General features: G+C 40.2%; 1 protein-coding gene across 6 annotated transcripts in view; it reads right to left on the bottom strand.

Moving 5' to 3' along the window:
* Positions 1-3,105: 3,105 nt before the first annotated feature.
* NFE2L2 (nuclear factor, erythroid 2 like 2) overlaps positions 3,106-21,327 on the bottom strand; it is a 75,945-nt gene continuing 57,723 nt past the window's right edge. For 2 of the 6 annotated variants that reach the window (XM_029225516.1, XM_029225511.1), the window contains exons 2-5: positions 8,023-8,289; positions 7,347-7,436; positions 6,473-6,664; positions 3,106-6,055 (exon numbers count right to left, since the gene is read on the bottom strand). In XM_029225516.1, the coding sequence (XP_029081349.1) occupies positions 4,823-6,055; positions 6,473-6,664; positions 7,347-7,436; positions 8,023-8,286 (1,779 nt within the window). In that variant the 5' untranslated portion in view covers positions 8,287-8,289 and the 3' untranslated portion in view covers positions 3,106-4,822. Of the gene's footprint in view, positions 6,056-6,472; positions 6,665-7,346; positions 7,437-8,022; positions 8,290-8,808; positions 9,025-15,525; positions 15,533-21,327 lie in introns of those variants that run through there. The other 4 variants (XM_029225515.1, XM_029225513.1, XM_029225512.1 and 1 more) reach the window with 4 other exon arrangements.

Genomic DNA, 21,327 nt, shown 5'->3' with positions numbered 1-21,327 from the left:
GGTGGGCATTGCATACTTTACCAGTAAGTAAAAAACAGGAAACTTGGCATGAGCCTTCACATTATCAGTTGATTTAAAGGATGTAGATTTTATTCAGTGGAAAACAGATCACATGAGAAGTAGGTGTGGGGAAAAAGCTTATTGCCACTTAAGGATTTAATTCTTAAAGGACAGAATACATGAGATACTTGGGTGATCGGTGAGTCAGTGAACTAACTTTGGAGAAAAATTGTGGGTAAGGACAATTATGTGAACGGTAATTTGGGAGAATGGTGAAATGAGGGTTCAAAATGTTGGAAGGTACTGTGTGTTTTTTGTTTTTGGAGGTACTTGGTTTCTTAATCTTGAGAAAGGCAATTGAGCATTTTGTGGTGTGAAGGTGGGTCGGGGAAAACTTTAATAAAATTAAGTAGTAAACTATCGTTACGCAGTTTAACCCAAGTGATAATGTGTCAGTTTGACAAATTGAGGGAATTCCCTGGCAGTCCAGTGGTTAGGATTCCATGCTTCCACTTCAGGGAGCCCCAGTTCAATCCCTAGTTGGGGAACTAAGATATTTTGGGCAGCACACCCCCCCAAAAAATTTGACAAATTTGTGAGGTATGGTTTTGATGTGATTTTTTTTTTTTTTTAATTTTCATACCACACTTATTTGGGTTCATAGCATTGATAGCTGTTAACATGTGAAATGCTTTGTGAATTGAAGCCATGTGAGGATTTTAGGATTTTGACACATTTTGCTTGTATTCTGTGTAGCTGTAAGTGCCTTATAATTCCAATTTAATGCTTGAGTTGTAAAATAACGTTTATCTTTATTTTCTCAGAGTGAAAATACATTAAATGAAACTGCAAAATGTTCAGGCAACAAGATAAATTTGGAATCTCCCGTGTACTCATTACAAACTGCAATTAAAATTTTTTTGGAGGATTAGTGTTTTGCAAAAGCAGGGTCCTGTAAATACACTAGGTTAATTAAACTTGGAACTGAATAAAAAGTACCAAGGGTTGGGGGAAGAGTAAGGTAATAGGTAATATATGCCATTTTTTGCTTAATATATTTTCAATCAGGTAATGGCAAGGGTGCATTAAACTGTATTCACCTGGTAGAAGTTAAGTGGGCATGGTACTGAAAGCTAGGAAATAACGGATTTACCTGTATGTACTATTTTACTTCTGAAATTTACTGGTAATAAATGTGGATAGTGTTATGTATAAGGAAGTGGACAGCTTAATGAGAAATGGTTAAGTTTCACTACATCCATGTGTATAGCCATTACAATTAATAAGGGTTTATCACAAAGATGAAAAATTGTATCAGATATCAACTATATCTGAAAATTAGAATACACGGAATTTTCATTTTTAAAAATACATTGTCTATTTAGTCTATTCCACCAACAAATGTTGAGTAAACTGCATCAAAAGAACTGATAGGTTATTTGGATTTAATCTCAGTTTTCTACTCAATATCCTTATTTAGTAGGTATCAGAAAAATGCAATCAGGATTTTGTTTGAGATGCCAGATTTTGCCTATCGGGAAAAATTTTAAGTTCAGAACTAACACGGTGGTTCGTGACCTTGATCAGGTTGTCTGGGGTTTCCTTTTTTATGCTATGCTCCCCTTGGCAGTTTGGTGATGGTAGCACACCTCTTAGAATGTTTTTTTTATACGCGTTAAATGTTACTTTTAAGGTAGTTAACCAAAAATCAGGTTTGATTCGGTAATATGTACCCTTAAGTATCAGGTAAGGCTAACTTCTAACTTAAAGTTGTGATGGTTAAGTGGTATTTTGAGATGCTTGGCAACAGTAATGTGATATTACCTGCTCTCGTAAGTGTGAAGGTTGTTAAATGGGATAATGCGTTTAAAGAGCTTAAGCTGGCTCTTGGTCCCTAAAGATAGTATTCTTGGTAATAATCATGAGTACTGTTCTAAAAATGTGCTGAAGCGATGCCTAAATTTTAAAGGGTGACAAAGTTAATGCCAATGGGAGGTTTTTTCCTCCACATAGGATTAAAGTTCTTTAATTTTTTTTCCAGTTCTCAAAGTGTTAAAAAGCTGGAATTGGCCTGATAAATATCTTTAAAGTAAAAAAGAAGATTTTGTATATGTTCTGAGACTTAGAAGAATGGGTATGGAAGTATTATAAGGTACATTTGAGCAGCTACTCCACAGACTTCAAGAAAATCTCGGCAAGAATTTTATATAACAAATGCAGTGTCATGCAGTTAAGATTTCTAATAGGGTGTACCTCAATGTAAAAGGCATAGGTACCCATTTTAAAATTAGGAACTGTTCAAGTAAGGTTTAACAGTTGGAGAGCCAAGTTTAATCTGAGGAGTCAGATAAACATTTCATGATCAAGAGGTGAAATCTTCTAGTCATGGGTCAGGATTTGTTAGTTTTTAAAATTTTAGTTCTATGTAATGCAGCATGTATAGTACTTCAGAGTAATTTTTAGGCACTGAAAGGTTGTGGTCAGTTATCTTCAACTTGCAAAGTTCTGAAGTTTGACTAACGAATGTGTGAGTGAAGGCATCTGGTTTCATGATAGTAGAAATCTGGTCTGCCTAGGTGTTCTTCCCCCTTGTGTGTGGGGGGGAGTAGATAGTAGTAGGTGCAAGTTAACTCCATGTGCTCCAGATGGGGGCTGCTGTTAACAGATTGCCATCACTCCCACCCATAATTTTGTTTAAGGGCACTTTATTCGAGATGAGATTTTTGTCTTCTGAGGTTGAAAAAGTGATGTGTCTTCCAGGGATCTCTAAAACACCACTATGGGAAGGAATTCTTGACCACACAGGACAGACCACAGAATCTCCACATTTGAATGCCTAGATAGTCCTTGAAGTCGTTTTCAACCCTGAACTTTACAGTCGGCTGAGTCAAATTCTTATTAAGCTGGTTTGACTTTAGTTTCTTTCACTTGCAACTAAAAGGCATGCTAATAAAAGGCTGAAGAAAAAAGTCTCATTTATAGCGTGCTTACTATTAGCTAGGGTCAGTGCTTCTTGTGGAGTAATTCACTGCATACTTATCCCTGCTTTACAGATGAAGCAGCCTCACTGGAGGTCATTCTTGGAAAATGGTAGCAGCCCAGGCAGTCTGGCTCTAGGGCCTGTGGACCCTGTACACTATATTGCTCCTGATGGATTGATAGGACTTTTGGTGAATAACCTGCACGTAGTGCTTATTTTAAACATGCTGAGCCCTCAGATGACTTCCATTTACCCACTTCAAAATGAAACCAAGCAAGACGTGAATATCTGACCAAATGAAGAAAATGATCAGTGCTGTGAATGGTTTCTTGGGTGGCCTGCAGAGTCTCAAAATTTTGAGGGGCCTTGCTATTGTACCTGCTGTTTACATGTTTAATCACTGGATATGTCCCAAAGCGAACTGGTTTTCCCACCTAAATCTTCTAGCCACAGTCTTAACCATCTCTGGGCAACTCAGTTCTTGCAGATGTTCAAGTCCTTGAGTCTACCTTCATTCTGCATCCATTCTATTGGAAAATCCTTTTAGTTCCTTCTTTGAAACATGCAGAATCCAGTGCCTTCTCACTACTGCTATCACTCTAAACCAAGACACCATACTCCATGTGAGTATTTCAGAGCCTCCCCATTGGTCTCCTACCTTTACCCTGTAGACTACTGCCGACACACAAGGCAGAGGAAACTTTTAACTCAGATGTTACCCCTACTTAACACTGCCAGTAGTTCTCCACAAGGTAAAAGCAAAGGTTATGAAGGCTTAACAAGGATCTGTGCCATGTGCTTTTCTACTCACCCACCCTTTTTCTCCCCCTCCATGTTCAGCCATATATTTTCTCTAACAGGCCTCAGAGCCTTCCAACTTCCTGTGTCTGTAATACTCTGTTAGTAGGATGGTTCTCCCACACCTTCAAATGTATGGCATATACCTTGATAGGAGTAAAAGAACCGGTGTTTTCATGTCAAAGTATATAGAGCATTTTTTTAAGTTGAGATATACTTGCTGCTGAAGAGAAAGGTTTTTTTTTTTGCGGTACGCGGGCCTCTCACCGTTGTGGCCTCTCCCGTTGCGGAGAACAGGCTTCGGACGTGCAGGCTCAGCGGCTGCGGCCGACGGGCCCAGCGGCTTTGCGGCATGCGGGATCTTTCCAGACCCAGGGTGTGAACCCGTGTCCCCTGCAACGGCAGGCGGACTCTCAACCACTGTGCCACCAGGGAAGCCCGAGAAAATCTTTTTGATATATTCCATTTCCCTGTATCTCCCGTACCAATTTAGTGTAGTGCTTTCCATATTATTGTCATAAAAGGTTGTGAATGAACTTCAAAGAAATAATTTAACGGTCATAATATTCCTTTATTAGTACCAGCTTTTCATAAATTGTCTTTTGCTAGAGCTAAACAATTTAATATAAAAAAATGCCATTTTTTTGTTCATACAGTATTTATTTAAAAAAGTACATAGTGGTTAGTTTTGCAACAATTTGCTCTTAGCCAGATGTATCATATAAATCTACGAAAGTAACAAATGAGATAAGAACAGTATAAATAAGGAGTTTTTGTAGTATTTACATGTATATAGAAACTAGCCCCAATGGTGTTTTAAGAAATTAAGTTTGCAGTTAAAGTGAAACTACTGATTCAGCATACTGATAACTTATTTTAATGCTTCTTAAAGTTTTATATTTTCTACACTAGTTTTGACTATTGCATAGAATTACTTATAAAGTGTATTTCTGCATTTCACATCACAGTAGGAGCTTTTAGTATAACAGTACAACAACAACAAAAAAAACCCACTAGCTCAGAAAAGGTCAGATCTGCTCAAATCTAGTTTTTCTTAGTATCTGGCTTCTTACTTTTGGGAACAAGGAATACATTGCCATCTCTCGTTTGCTGCAAGGAGTATTCACTTGGGGAGTACGGCTTTCCATCTTCATCACGTAGCATGCTGAAGACTTCAAGATACAAGGTGCTGAGTTGTTTTTTCAGTAGATGAAGGCTTTTGTCATTTTCTCCTTTTTCTTTGAGCAATTTTTCTTTTTCATCTTTTAAATGATCTAAATCTTGCTCCAGTTCCACTATATTTTCCAGTTTTCTTTTTCTGCAATTCTGAGCAGCCACTTTATTCTTACCCCTCCTACGTATGTCTCTAATTAATGCAAGTTGAGCCTCGTTGAATTGCTCCTTGGACATCATTTCATTGAAGTCATCAACTGGGAGGTTAATGATTTTTTCTACAGGGAATGGGATATGGAGAGCTTTTGCCCGTAGCTCATCTCTTGTGAGATGAGCCTCCAAGCGGCTTGAATGTTTGTCTTTTGTGAATGGGGTTTTTCGATGACCAGGACTTACAGGCACTTCTTTCTTTGGTGTATTTTCACACTGGGCATCACACACTGGAGCACTGTTCCTCCGAGATGATGACAAGGGTTGGACTGTATCCCCAGAAGGCCTTACTGGCTGTGTTTTAGGACCCTTCTGTTTGACACTTCCAGGAGAACTCTCTATTTCTTCCATTTCAGAATCACTGAAGCCAAGCAGTGTGTCTCCACAGATGGTAGATTCCACTGAGTGTTCAGGTGATGCCATGCTGGGACTTGTGTTCAGTGATATGCCAGAGTCAGAATCATTGAATTCTGCTGTTGCACTTTCAGGGTGGTTTTGGTTGAAGGCTTTACAAAGTGATAGATCAGAGATATCAATGGGCCCGTTTAGAAGTTCAGAGAGTGACTGGCTTAAAGTAGCAGAGGAGGGCATGCTGTTGCTGGTACTGGGCTCTGCTATGAAAGCAGAATAAAATTCATCACCAAAATCTGTATTTACTGTGGCATTTGAATTTAATGAGTTCACTGTCAACTGGCTGGATTCTTCTGTGGAGAGGATGCTGCTGAAGGAATCCTGAAAAGCACTGAGAAAATGTGGACTGCAGTTACCTACTTCTTTTTCCAGTGAGGGGATTGATGAATAGAAATGATAATTGTTGTTAATTTCCACCAGTTTGGTTTCTGGACTTGGAACCATGCTAGTCTCAGCCAGTTTGTCACTTTGAATATTAAGACACTGCATGGAAAAGAAGTTTATACTACGTTAAGTCAAGGTTAAGCTATTTTTAATAGCTGATAATCCATATCTGACGGTAATCTCTCCCCACCCCCATTCACACCAGGCTCTTCTAGAATTCAGAGGTAATTCCCATTTCCAACAGATACTTATGCCTAAGCATATGTATTATTTTCAGAGTTCCCAGATCAGACTTCAGGTTTATAACCTGATCTGTCCCTCAAGACATCCAGTCCATTTAGCTAACAAAAGTTCACTGAAGTGAGCATGGGCAGCTCTCATGACTAATTTAAAAGCACCCTCCAGTCCTTCCTATAAGTAGGTGGCATATAAATAATAAATAACTGGAATGACTAATTTAAAGGGACTGAATATAAAATAGCATCTTTGGTATTTATTATATTAGATCTTAGTTACCTGTAATTCTGGAATGGATAATAGCTCCTCCCAAACTTGCTCAATATCCTGCTGCATATCGTCTAAATCAGCAGTGGCTAAGTGAAGGACAGCAGTTTCAGGTGACTGAGCCTGATTAGGAGCAATAAAGACTGGGCTGTCGATGTGGCTGGGAATATCAGGAACAAGTGACTGAAACGTAGCTGAAGAAACCTAAAATTGAGAAGGCATTTATCTACATGAATCTGCCACCAGCAGTGGATGGGTATGCTCCAAGGCCATCACAACATCTTAGACTGGAATTGGCTGCAGTTCTGTATTTCTCTACTTACAATGGGGACTTACGACTCCTATTTCTATATAATGAAACAAATGTTTTTGTCCTGCCCAGCTGACTCCACATTTACTCATTTACTAGCTTAATTGCTTTATCCTATGCATTTGAAGGTAAACGTCAAAATGGGTAAGAACAATCTTTAGAATTTAATTTGTATATATGTATGTAATACCTAGTATAGTGCTTCAGACAATAAACTTATTAAAATTGTTAACCGAAAAAGTCTTGGTTTACTACCCAGCTTGCTTTTTACTCACCAAAATTTCTAAGTACCTATAACAAGAGAGTTAACTTGTTTCCACGGTTATGCTCACCCATCCCTCTGGCTATGCAGGAGTAAACGTTTTTGGTTTTGTATTATGTGGGGGAAGGAGGTGTGTCATTTTTTTTTTTTTTTTCAAATCATAAAGTTACCTATAGGCTAAGGTTTCCTTGATAAAATTTGCTCCTGAAATAGTTTTTCATTTTTTTTTTTTTAAATGGAGATACATCAAAGGGACCAATATACGATATGTTATGTATAGTTGTGGAGATTTGCTGTTAACTAAATGTTAATACCTCATTGTCATCTACAAATGGGAATGTCTCTGTCAAAAGCTGCATGCAGTCGTCGAAGTACAAATCATCTGGTTTGGGAATGTGGGCTACCTGCATAAAAGGGAAAGACACAGAGGAAGAAAAAAATTGTTCCGTGTTCATAAAATGTTTACAGTCTAGTTAGTCAAACATTCCTCTTGTTTCAGAAGTCAGTTTAGTATAGTAAAGAGCACAGAATCAAACCAGACTATCTAGTTTCAAATCTTGGCCCCCACCCCCCAATTTATTGCCCAGTTTCTGGGCAAGTTATTTAACCTCTTTGGGCTTCAATTGCTCATCTGTAGATAAAGTAGGATAATGGTAATTAACTCATAATTGATTAAATCAATCAATATTTCAAATACTTTAGAACAGTACCTGTCACAGTACATGAATAATCCCTACTACAACAGTCCTACTACTGTCACTACTGTTGCAGCTGCTTGATCCTTGCAATTACATAATGTTTTTATAGCTTACAAAGCTCTTCCATGTAATTTATGTCCTCCTAATCCTTACACTGAGGTAAGTCAGTCAGGCACTGAACTCATCAGTAGGCTGAGGCTGGGAAGTTGACTTAATAAGTTCATGAAGTAAAAGACAAAGCTGGAACTCAAATCCAGATGTTTTACCTTCCCAAGAACTGAGTACCCTGTACCTGGGAGTAGTTGGCAGATCCACTGGTTTCCGACGGGATGTGTTGTGCTGGCTGAACCGGGAGGAATTCACCTGTCTCTTCATCTAGTTGTAACTGAGCGAAAAAGGCTTTCTCTTGCTCCTTTTGCAGTTGTTCTTGTCTTTCCTTTTCAAGTTTTTTCTGTTTTTCCAGCTCATGCTCCTTCCGTCGTTGACTGAAGTCAAATACTTCTCGACTTACCCCGAGATCTATATCTTGCCTCCAAAGTATGTCAATCAAATCCATGTCCTATGTTTAAAACAAAAAAGGAGAGAGACCATGGTTAAAATAGTTTTTAAATGGCAGATACCACATAATTTACATTATGCCATTGCTGATGGTGGGGGGTAGGGAGATTACAAATAAAATCTGAATGGGAACACAGATCCAAAGTTCTGGAAGGGCACAGTTAATTCTATTCAACGTATGTATCTTTTTTTTTTTTTAAATCACCTACAAACAGCTATCCAATGTAATCACTTATTACTTGGATTATTAACAATTTGGGTGATGGTAGAGGTCACTAACAACAAAGTAACAAATGTTGCACATTAACATTCTTGAATTAAAAGAAATCCCACACTTGTTTAATGGAATAGAGAAATTAGAGCAAGCACTCCAAGCCAATGGTTTATTATGAGAAGTGGAGTTTGGAAAACATGATTGAGCATGTGGAATTTTTCCCTAAACTTGCTTAGCAAATACCAGTTTACAGGGGAAAAAAAAAACCCAAGTTAAACCGTCAACCTAGCAGTTGTGAAATATCACCTTTCATTTGGTCTTCGCTATAGTGGATTATCTTTTCCCCATCATTTCTCGCTACTTCTGTGTCTGTGGTTACTTATTAAAACAGTTTCCTCTTTTTTTTTTAATAAATTTATTTATTTATTTTTGGCTGAGTTGGGTCTTCGTTGCTGCGTGCGGGCTTTCTCTAGTTGCGGTGAGCGGGGGCTATTCTTCGTTGCAGTGCGCGGGCTTCTTGTTGCGGTGGCTTCTCATTGCCAAGCACGGGCTCTAGGCGCGTGGGCTTCAGTAGATGCGGCACACGGGCTCAGTAGTTGTGGCTCATGGGCTTAGTTGCTCTGCGGCATGTGGGATCTTCCCGCACCAGGGATCAAACCCGTGTCCCCTGCATTGGCAGGCGGATTCTCAACCACTGTGCCACCAGGGAAGCCCCAAAACAGTTTCCTCTTGACTTGAGTTTTCGCTCCTGAGGTATGAACAAATTAGTAAATTCAAGTCCTAGCAAATGGTAATCTTGTGTAGGTGAAGCAAGAGATTGCCAAAAGAACTGGGAAAGGGGTAGTGCCCACTAGTCTCACTCCTGAGAAATCGTAAATAACCCTCTTAATAACACAAACCAAAAAATGTGGCTCTAGGGAAGGATGGAAGGTAACATGTTCTAAGATATGGGGAGAATTGTACAATGAGGGAATGGTTATTTTGATTTATATTACAAGGCTAGGCTTAGGTAACCATGTCCATATTTTCCTAACCACACATGTGTCAAAAGCAATTTTTCTGATTTACAACTTTAGTTTTTGTAGAAGTCTGAACAGGTAGGAAATGTAAATCAGTTTCCATTTAACAAATCATCTGTGTTGAAAACAATGAGATGGAGACTGGAAAAACTGACAGAGAAAGGGAATTGGGATCTGAAGGCCAGCAGACACAGTGTGTACAGACCTCAAACTTTGTATTGCGGTTCAGACAGCAGTTGGCAGCACTGGGCTGCCCAGTGCATTTACGGCTCTACTACTTTCAGCCTCCAAAGGACAAAAAACATGGCTGTTGCTTCACTGAGCAGTCAGGCTATTTCACCCAACAAAGTACAAGCACAGACCACCCAGCCTAGAGGCAGCCCAGCTAACTGGATAGTAGAGGCCACCTCTAGCCTTGATTGAAAGTTGGTGTTAGAATCTTAAATGCTATGAAACCCTGCTCATGAGGTTCATTACTCTAGCTTTGAACAGTATAACTTTTAGTACAAAGCACACACAGTAGGTATAATTAAAGCAGTATCTGTAGCTCTTCAGAACTGGCTAGGGTATACCTGTTTGTAAGCCAACATCTATTAAGGGCTTTCTATATATGCCAAGCATTGTTCTAAGTACTTCAGATATACACAAACCAACCCTCAAAACCACATAAAGAGGACATGTATCCCTATTTTACAGATAAGTATATTGAAGCTTAGAAAGAAGACGTACTACGAGAAAGTGCCAGGTCAGGGATATATACCCAGGCATGAGTACAATATGAGCCAATCCTGGACTCCTGATTTTTAACCACTAGCCCACACTAAAAATACGAAGTCTGATCACTGGACAGTGGTTCCTAAATGGGGCAGGAAATAAAATCCATTGTTGTATATGTAGACTTTGCCTTGACGTATTGGTGGTGGGAAGAAGTGGCCATCACCACTTCAGAAGACTGGATTGAGCAAATGTCACCTGGATTATTTTCCTGGCCACAAGCAACAAAATAGGAATCGTAGAGCATTCAGTCATACGTGGCTATCTTCTCAGGGGGCTCCCCACTAAAATAAAACATGAGAATTTCCATTTTAAAAATAATTTGTTTCCACTTTAATAGACATGTTTACACAAGGGTCATGTGAAAAGAGAAAGGCCCAAGATATAGAGAAACCTACTTTAAAATTCTAATTAGGTTGGGCCATATCTTCTGAGGGAATCTAGCTACAGCTGAGTATCCTGTCTGGGCCATTCTCCAAACTGGAGCTAACGACCAAGGTGCTAAGGAGACGTTCAGGGTGTTCACTACTAAATGCTAGCACTAAAAATTAAGGAAATGCATACTCATGCTATCTCAATTGAACTCTAGTTTCTCTATAAAATAAGCAGTACCTGTTGCCACCTCTCTCAAAAACTGACACGGAAAGTGCATTGAGCTCTTTAGAAGGTCAACAATAGAGAAACCCAAATACTTGTCCCTGCACCTGGGGGTCACTCTGCCACATCTGCCCTCACTTCCCCAGACTGCCCTAGGCCTGGGGCTTCTCCTTGTTCAGAGATCCCAGGATAAAAACCAGTATTCAGTTTTGACTTTTTCATGGAAGAACTGAAAGAGCACTGAAGAATTTATGTTGGAAACACCTCACAAATATGACTAGTCCAAAGTATTCCTAGAACCCAGAACTATGGGTGGGAGGGAAATTTCTAATGTAATTTACTCTAAAATTGTCAGTGGCAATCACACCAAGAGTTGATACAACTCTGTTCTTTCCTTTTCCCCCCTTTCCTCCCCATCAGATGTCTTGAGTGGGTTTAGGTGTTTTAGCTATAAATTTAGTATAATTGTTCCATCCTACCCCTACCATACGGATGTTGGTGGATCAAATGAAATGTAGAAGAAATTTCTCTATAAATGTAAAGTATATGTAAGTGTTGTTATGCATCCCAACAAGAAGTAGGATGGGCCCTACTACTTGCTGTAAGTGAGACCAAGCTCCAGGCCAAAGGATAATAATGAAGTTACAGACGGAACTGTAGTGGGAGCCTTGAAACAACACTCAGCCATAAAGCTACTTGGTTCCTCCTCAGGGAAGGTCTGAAATTGACCACTAAGGCATGTGAATCGTGTGTTGTAAATAAAAGTAAATAACATACACTTTTATGTAAACTTTTATGTACACACACAACACCCTCTCGATTCCTGACATGACTACCCTTCAATGCACAGCTCCAAACCAATTCAGTGTTTTAAAATTTCCCATAACATAATTAGACAAGGACACATTGATGGATCCTCATCAACAAACAGGAAAAATAAAACACAAAATGTCATTTGGATCAGCTCCTGAGCACCTGTTCTTGTTATCTGATCTGAAACAATGCTGGACCCTGGGAGGTGGAGGGGCTCCTACAGCCAGAGCTGACCGTCTCCACCAGGAATGCCACCAAAAGATATTTCAAGTGACAACATCTAATTGTTCTTAATGAAGGCTGGGCAGCCTTCAAGGAGATAATAGACCAAAACAGGTTTCAAAGTGTTCTCAGAGGTTTTCATTTTTAAGTTTATTTTTATATAATGTTTAATCTTGCCATGCGAGGTCTCTGAAAGAACACATCTGCTTAAAAAAAAAAAAAAGCTGAGTTTTAACCACTCTGAATTCCTTTAAAACAGATGTTCTGATCAAATTCAGAATTCAGTAACAAGGGGTTGCTTGTCATGGCCTTGAAATATCATATACTGTGTTACTCAGATTTTCACATAAGTTTTGGAAGAAAAAACCTGCAGCGATTTGATATTGCATGAAATGTTCAAAGCTTTATGTTGAAAATGAGAACAGCAGAAGTTTGTTGACCCACAACTCACTGGCGGGGAGCCCTGCAGGCCCAGGACTGTGTTCTGTGCTGACCTCAGGCAGTGAGCTGTCTTGAAGGAGCCCTGTGACTGGGCACATGACTTACTCCACAAATGACCCATCTCTCTGCAAAATTCCCGAACCATCTAAGAGGAAATAGCTGGGGTGGTGCCCATAACAAAACGGACAGTGTGGAAGGACAATGCCAGTGGAAGAATTAAACTGCTCTCCCACACTTCAACCTGAGGCACTGAGGAAGCATGGCTGCCCTGCAAGAGGGCAGATAAAAAGGGTCTGGGGAGGGAGAGGAAATGTATGGCATTTCAACAGGTATTTCCTTAAGCTTCCCAAGGGCAACACAGGCACTGGCTGTGAGCCTTCACATGCCATATGGGGCAAATGCCGTCTGCCATACTTGGTGTCTGAATTTTTGTTGTTGTCCTTTTGCAATTCCTGAGTGTATTCCACGTTATGTTGCTAGCTTGGCTTTGACAAAATAAGACAATTTAATAAGAACGTAAATGTTTGACAATTCACGTTAAATCACCATCTGGCCCAATGGAAACAGTCATATTGAAAATGTCTCTCTATATATATCATCATTTGCCATCTGGGTAATCTGTTACGCATTTTATGGGAAATCTGAAGTTGGACTATTAACTCGTACCACTTTAAAACAAATGTCTTTGTTCCAGGATAAACAGAAGAAAGCCCTTGAACACAGAATCCCATAATAATATGTCTTTTGCAAGCCAATTTTAGTGCTTTGAACAAACAAGCATTTATCATGCTCAGATGATCCCCCCAAATCAGAAAAGATAAAGCAAAGATATCATCTCTTCCTAAATTAAAGCAATTCAGTAAACTAAGGCTTTAGAAAAGTATTTGAAATGAAAAATAAAATGGTTTTTATTATATATATTCAAATGTATAAATGAAGCTTGCACCTCCCAACCCCTTTCCCTACCTGCCCTCTCCCATCCTCTGTTTTGTCCAGAGGATGACGGGAAGGTGGTGGGAGGTTTCTTCTAAAAACAAATTTCACCAATAAACTTTTTTAAAAAATTGCACAGATAACTAACTTTGTAAACAGACAATGAAAACTGATCCTCACTTCCAATTTTACAGTATAAGTGTTAAGACAATGTCTCAAGTGATTCCTTTTTTTAAATTTTTTATTTTTATTTTTTTTACATCTTTATTGGGGTATAATTGCTTTATACAGATTCCTTCTTAAAATCATGTATTTCCATTAAGAAAATAATAAATCTTCTTTTAAAGTTTATTCTCCTGAGATCGATCTCTCCATCCAAATATTAACTACTGGCATTCAGAGTCTAAATTGCTTTTCTTTCATACATTTCAGTCTTTATATTATGCCCAGGTGGTTATATTATTCACCTAAAAGCTAAATCTGGTTTAATATTTTTTTCCATAGAAGCTGCTCAAATGTTTTTGGACAAAACCGGATGGAACATGAATCTCATCCTACTGTCCGTTGAAGTATAAACCAAATTAAGAGCTATAGGAAAGTGCAAAAACAACTGAGGGCATGCTCGAATTCTGAAGAATTGATTGAACAACAACAAAGATCTCCTTGATTCACAAGGCTCTACTCTGCAGTCACAATCCTTATTCCTAAAGTAAAATGACACCAAGCAGGTGTGTTTTTAAAATACATCTCACTGATGATTATTCTATTTCATAAATATTTATCTGCCTATTTACTTCTCTCCTGCTTCATTACAAGAAGATACACAAGACAAGGCAACTGTTTTCTCAGACTTCTAGAGAAGGCAGATGAGATGACAGGTTATTCTCTATAGTCTGCCCACATTCAGGTACTTTTTTTGAGTCTACTGGACTGATTTGCTAACTTCTGAATATATTGCTGTAATAATTATGGAGCGGGTGATAGAAAACAAAGATCACAAAAAAACATATTTATATAGAATCACAGAATGTTAGAGATGGAAGGGGACTTACAGCCACCTAGGCCAAGTGTAAATGTCACTGGGTTAATCTGTGTTAACTACAGCTCCATTTTTAAAAATAACTGGCCTAGCAACCAGTTTCTATGTCAGCAGAGACTCCTAACAGGTAATAGTTACCACTAATCCAAGTTTTCCTTCTAGAGAAAACTTACCAGGGATTATTTCCTCAATCTTCAATAACTAGCAATTATTTTTGTTTTGCTTTTTTATTTTTATTGGAGTATAGTTGCTTTACAATGTTGTGTTAGTTTCTGCTGTATAGCAAAGTCAATCAGCTATAAGTATACATATATCCCCTCCTTTTTGGATTTCCTTCCCATTTAGGTCACCACAGAGCACTGAGGAGAGTTCCCTGTGCTATACAGTATGTTCTCATTAAAATAACTAGCAATTTTTAACAGCATAAAAAATCTCAAACACACATCAAGACATGAATTATTCAACAAGTTAAAACTCTAGGGACTTCCCTAGTGGCGTAGTGGTCAAGAATCTGCCTGCCAATGCAGGGGACACGGGTTTGAGCCCTGGTCCGGGAAGATCCCACATGCTGTGGAGCAACTAAGCCCGTGCGCCACAACTACTGAGCCCACACACCTAGAGCCTGTGCTCTGCAACAAGAGAAGCCATGGCAATGAGAAGCCCGCGCACCACAACAAAGAGTAGCCCCCACTCGCCCCCGCTCGAAAGCCCGAGCACAGTAACGAAGACCCAACACAGCCAAAAAAATAAATTTTAAAAAAACAAACTCTAGATCACAAATTTGCTATTCCCTGGATCACAGATGCATCCTTCTACCCTTTTGTCTTTCAGCTAAAAAATGGTCCAGTTTCCTCACAGTCCAGCTTGGTACTGTGTACAGACATTTTCATGGGCTGCTTCCTGTTCACAAACAAGTTTCTCAGCAATGACTCAATCTAAGAAATGTGATCCAGCCAGTTTACTGGAACTCTCACCCATTACGCTTGTCTGTACACTGTAAAGCATGATGCAAAGATAACAGCAAAACTGGAAAGTGAATAGACTAGGAACTTGGACTATTTTCTCAAGAGGCACATGTGTTTGGCCAAAAATAAATCATAAAGGACAGTTAATTTCCAAAATAGCAGGTGAGGCCACTGCTACGAAAAGTGGATGGATCCAACTTTCCCATGGGAAGTTTCATACCTGGATGCCAGCAGAGTTAATTTCTGGTTGTCTGTATTTAAGCAGGATGCTGCTGCTGGGCCTCAATCAAAGGGCTTATGCAAGGGTCAGTCACTATGTCAAGAGAATGGCTTGGTTAGATAAGCAAACTTCAGGACATGTTTTTTCTCATCTCCTCCCCATTTTGAAGCAGCCATGAATGTATTCAGTCCTGGATGCTGTCCTCTGCACGTGAAAGGAACTTTGTGACTCGGTCTTCCATCACTATTAGAATGAGTCTCCAGGAAAACACACACACCCATCTTACCAATATAACCTTCAGGTGCACTGGCTCTAACTCCCTAACTCACTTTACCTAACATACACTGAAACTAACCTAGCGTGGACTAACCAGGCCATCAGATGTCTACCTTGAGCTCAAACAGCCCTGTTTGCTCACCCTCCTGCCCCTCCTCCTAAAGGGCAGCCCCCATGACGGAGGGCAGTACCCTAGCACACTGGAACTACTGGGGCTCTTTACTGCCACTTCTGAACTTCCTCAGTGATCCTTCACCCTCTGTGGATCCTGCATTTGTAAACAGAAATTATTTATTTCTATCTTAAAGCTCCTTTTCAGATTTAACTGCCTACAATTAAGCTTTAAAAGCTAAGAATTGGGACAGTCACCCAGGCCTGCTGTTTCTTGCCGGTAGCCAAAGACCTGTGTGCCTGTGCTGGTGGTGGCAGTGATGAATTTTAGATACATATGTATTATATACTGTAATATAGAAAGACTCTAAAACGTTTAGACTTTTTTCTTTTTTGTGCATCCTGTTAAAATACTTTCCAAAGGGGGGGGGTCTTTAATTTCTTTTTTAGTGTGAAATTTTTGAGTATGAAATATTTCATACTAATAGCTAAAAGATCACTTCAGAATGGTGATAGTTTTAATAAAGGTGGTGGTCAAGATTAACAAGATTTAGTGTCCATACTACCCTAAATGGATCATTAATCCAGCAACCCATCTACTACATGCATATAGCTTGCCATTCAGGTGCCAGGAACTGCGCTAGGTGCTGGGGACACAGAGATAAACAGAGGACAGTCTCTGACCTCAGTTTAGAGACTCAAGGAGAAACATGTAGGAGCCAAGGCAGCACAGAGGAAGTGTCACTAAACTGCACAGAAAGACCTCACAGGAGTGACAACTGACTTAAGTACGCCAGTCACAACTGCATGAACATCCCACCCGCTTAAGTAAGCCAGGTTTTTCCAAACATCTAGTCCACATGACTATCTGAAAGCAAAGGAGGTTTTGGAGTGGAGAACACAAACCACCCATCTCCACTCACTCTGCTTTCTTGGTCTCCCCTCTGGTGGCAGCAATCCCCCCACGCCTCCCCGTTTCCCCCCAGAGGCTCGATCCTCCAGCACGAGGAAAATTCTCAGAGACTTCCTCCTCACATGTGGACTTTTCGGTCAGTATGACTCATCTCAGCTGAGATGGGAATTACTGCTAATGCCACACTGTCACAGAACGCTGCGACTGGAGGGGCCCAGAGGACGCACAGCCCCTTCCATTTTTCAAATAGGGAAACAGGTCTAGAGCATGAAATGACTTGCCCCAAGGTCAGAGGTCAAGGATTCCAAAACTACTATGGTCTACTTTTCTAATTTTACAAATCCTGCCAAGTTATTTGGCAGAGGGGGAAAAAAGACACATTTTTGCTTCACTGTTTCAATTTGCACCTCTGGCCCCAGCTTGCCAGTCTGCAGGTGCCTCGCAGCTTCTATTTGAGCTGGCATTTGCCGAGCACTTCATGGTTTGCAGGGGTGTTCACTGCAGAGCAAGGGGGAGGTGGCTTATCTTCATCTACGAATGAGCACAATTAGGCTTTGGGCCTCAAGCATCCCTGCCCCAAATTGCATTCTTGGCAAGTGGCAGAGCCAGGACCCCAACCAAGAACTGATTCCGAGCCTGTGGGCTCTTCCCACCACTGCAGGACAAAGGCTGCAAACTGCTTTAGCCCCAGGTGGGACACTAAGGCTTGGAAGCTGGCTCTGCTGAAGCTCAGACCCACCCGTCCTGATGACTCAGGGCAAATCCAGTCAACGGCACACACAGAGCTTAGCATTTAAATCTTCCCATAAAGCCAATATTTACCCCGTACTTTGTATATCTTATGTTATCTGGTCCGACTAAACTGCAAACTCCTTCAAGGCATGACAATGTCTTTTTTTTTTTAATTTATTTATTATTTCTGGCTGCATTGGGTCTTTGTTGCTGTGCGCGGGCTTTCTCTAGTTGCGGTGAGCAGGGGCTACTCTTGGTTGCGGTGCGCGGGCTTCTCCTTGCGGTGGCTTCTCTTGTTGCAGAGCACGGGCTCTAGGTGCGTGGGCTTCAGTAGTTGTGGCTCGTGGGCTCTAGAGCGCAGGCTCAGTAGTTGTGGCGCACAGGCTTAGCTGCTCTGCAGCATGTGGGATCTTCCCGAACCAGGGCTCGAACCCGTGTCCCCCTGCACTGGCAGGCAGATTCTCAGCCACTGCACCACCAGGGAAGCCCAACAATGTCTTTTCTTAATAGATGATAGATGTACATAGTATAAAATTTAAAAGTTGCAAAAGTAATCTCCCAGTTATCCTTCCCCAAGGCAACCACTGGCATCAGTTTTCTGTGTTCTTAGGAAGATATTCTATTAAATACACACCCGTAGGCACACACACAAGTAGCATATAATCATAATGTTCCACACTTATTTCTCCCTATTTATTTTAGAGATGGTTCTATATCAGGGCCTAGAGTTGTTCCATTATTTTTAATGGCTGAGTAGTATTTCATTATGAGGATGTACTATATTATTTAATAATTACTTAATCAGCCCCTCATTGGGCTTTTAAGTTATTCCTAATCGTTTGCTATTACAAATGATGCTATAATGGCTACCTTTGTACATAAATCATTTCACGAATGTGTGAGGATTATCTGTGGGATAGATACTTAGAAGTGGAATTGCTGGTCAAAGAGTATATGCATTTTTATTTATGATACATATTGCCAAACAGCTCTCCACAGAGGCTGTACCTTTTACACCCCACCAGCAACGAGAAATGCTCATTTCCCCACTCTGTTCCCCACTCATGTGTCCTTCACACCTTGCGGCATATTGGCACGTGGTACCCACTCAATAAACACATTGTAATTGTTGATACAAGGTCTCCTATATTAATTCCAGAATCATTTCAAAATCAGCCCTCCCACTATTTTTAAAGATAACAAAATTAAGACTAAAGAAGAGAATATACTGTACATACATACAATCAGTTGTCCGGCAAACAGCATTTGTTTAATCACCAATCTATGTCCAGCCAAGGTAACCTTGGTTGGTGCCTTTGGAGCTGGTAAAACATCTGCAGGGGCAAGAAATGTAAAGGCCACGGTGCACACAGATAGACAGAGGCTCGGCAAAGTCTCAACAGGTGAAACAGGCAAAATCAGCAACCTCAGCCCTTCTAACAGGCAAGGTAAACTCCAAAGAAAAACCAAGTCCAATTAAAAATGGAACTACCATATGATCTAGCAAATCCACACCTGGGCATATGTCTGAAGAAAACAAAATAATTTGAATTTGAAATAATTGAAATAATTGGAAAAGATATATGCACCCTGATGTTCACTGCAGCGTTGTTTACAACAGCCAAGATATGGAAGCAACCAAAGTGTCCATCAAGAGATGAATGTTTAAAGAAGATGTGGTGTATATATACAATGGAATATTAGCCACAAAGAATGCAATTTTGCCATTTGCAACAGCATGGATGGACCTGGAGGTATTAATGCTTGCTGAAATAAGTCCAATAGAGAAAGACAAATACTGTTATGTTTTCATTTTATATATGGAATCTAAAAAATAAAACAAATGACTATAGCAAAACAGAAACAGACTCACAGATACAGAGAACAAACTAGTGGTTACCAGTGAAGAGAGGCCTGGGGGAGAAGAGAATTAAGAAGTAACAAACTACTAGGTATAAAATAAATAAGATACAAAGATGCAATGTACAGCACAAGGAATATAATCAATATTTTATAACTTTAAATGGAGTATAATCTATAAAAGAAAAAGCAGGTTCGGCCAGGCTGACCCATCCACCAGCTCTCTAAAGACCAGGAAAAGGCATCCTTGTCTAGGGATGTGTCTCTCAGAACATATGTCTGTTGGCCATTAAATTACATTGAACACACAATTGACTAAGGGGAGCTGACAGTGATCTTGCAGACCACAGACCAAACCCCAGGTTTACAAATGAGAATCCAGGGCCCAGAGATGCTAAATGGGTAAATGGCCCTAGGTCTCATTTGACTGAGCAGAACCCAGGAGGGGGCATCTGGTCAACTAACACAAATTAGATTTCAAACTAGACTTTCCTATTGCATGCACACATGCATGCATTCATTCATTTATTTGGCTGCGCCGGGTCTTAGTTGCGGCACTCAGGATCTTCACTGTGACACACGGGATCTTCGTTGCAGTATGTGAACCCCTAGTTATGGCATGTGGACTCTTAGTTGCAGCATGCATGCAGGATCTAGTTCCCTGACCAGGGGTCGAACCCAGGCCCCCTACATTGGGAGTGCAGAGTCTTAACTACTGGACCACCAGGGAAGTCCCCCTATTGCAATTTCTATTCCTTAAATTCATGAAATACTAGGAATTATTTTGAAAACAGACGTTTACAAAACTGTTGTATGGCATTCGACCCTGCAGCCAAATTAATGGCCTATAAAACTCTGTTACCTGACTGAAGTTTCTGCAGAGAACTTTCCTTTCCCTACTCCTAATCTCTAAATCCTGGGTGGTCTGTGTCCATGCTCAATACAACAGGGCTAAGAGCCTCCCAGTTCTAACCCTTACTTCAAGCAGATCGTCTCCACTACCAAGAGCAAAAGTGGCTCTAAATTAAAGTGGACCCCTGAGAACTCCCAAATCATGGGGTCAAGGCCTTGGACCCACTAAATGCACATTCCAAACATGACTGACTCATCCAAGGCCTCACCAAGACCAAGTGTGACCTCAGAAATAGTTCTACAACTCCTTGGAGAAAGGAAGCCCTCAAGACACCAGTCCTTCCATTTGCAGTGCTTTCGGAGCACAAAATACTTTCACTTGCATGACTGTATCATTTAATCCTCATGCTACTCTGTGTGAAGATTAGTGGGATGAAGAAACAGGTTCAGAAAGGTTAAATATCAAAGGTTGCCCAGCTTGTCAGCTGCATCTGTAGCAGAAGCAGCCCTCTCTAAACCTGACGGACAGACCCATAAATCAAATCACCACTTAATAACTCACAATGCCTCCCTTTCCTCCTCTATGCCTCAAAATAGAAATAAAATTCTGGTGTGCTCTAAGGGTGCCCATTGCAGTTGTTGGTGGCTTCTTCCTTTAAGTCAGTTTTGTTAATAAGAAAACAATACCATAAAACAGGCCTAAACTTTTACCGAATGATCTCAGGCAACCTACCTAAACAATAAACAGATGAAGTCAAGCTCTCAGTCTTTTTCTCAAGGACAAAAGCTGTGGGTCTGGTTTAAAATCTCTGGCTTTGGGAAAAGAACTCTCTAAATTAAAATATGAAAGCCAGATGTATGGAGTTTTCTAAAGTAAATGATCACACAAAGTGTGGGTATTATTTGTACCTTATTACTATTCCCCATGAAAGTATCATTATACTGCCCAACAAAAATACATGTCAAACATGGAATCAATCACCCTGTCTACTGGTAGGCACAGCACAAAAATTCCTTTCTCTCAGTGCCTAAAATAATTTCTTTTTAAAGGCCTTTTC

The sequence above is a fragment of the Monodon monoceros genome, unplaced genomic scaffold, assembly GCF_005190385.1.
Source record: "Monodon monoceros isolate NGI ecotype Baffin Bay Population unplaced genomic scaffold, NGI_Narwhal_1 Super_Scaffold_16, whole genome shotgun sequence".
NCBI classification, from domain to species: Eukaryota; Metazoa; Chordata; class Mammalia; order Artiodactyla; family Monodontidae; genus Monodon; species Monodon monoceros.
This window is presented reverse-complemented; position numbering and strand designations above follow the sequence as displayed.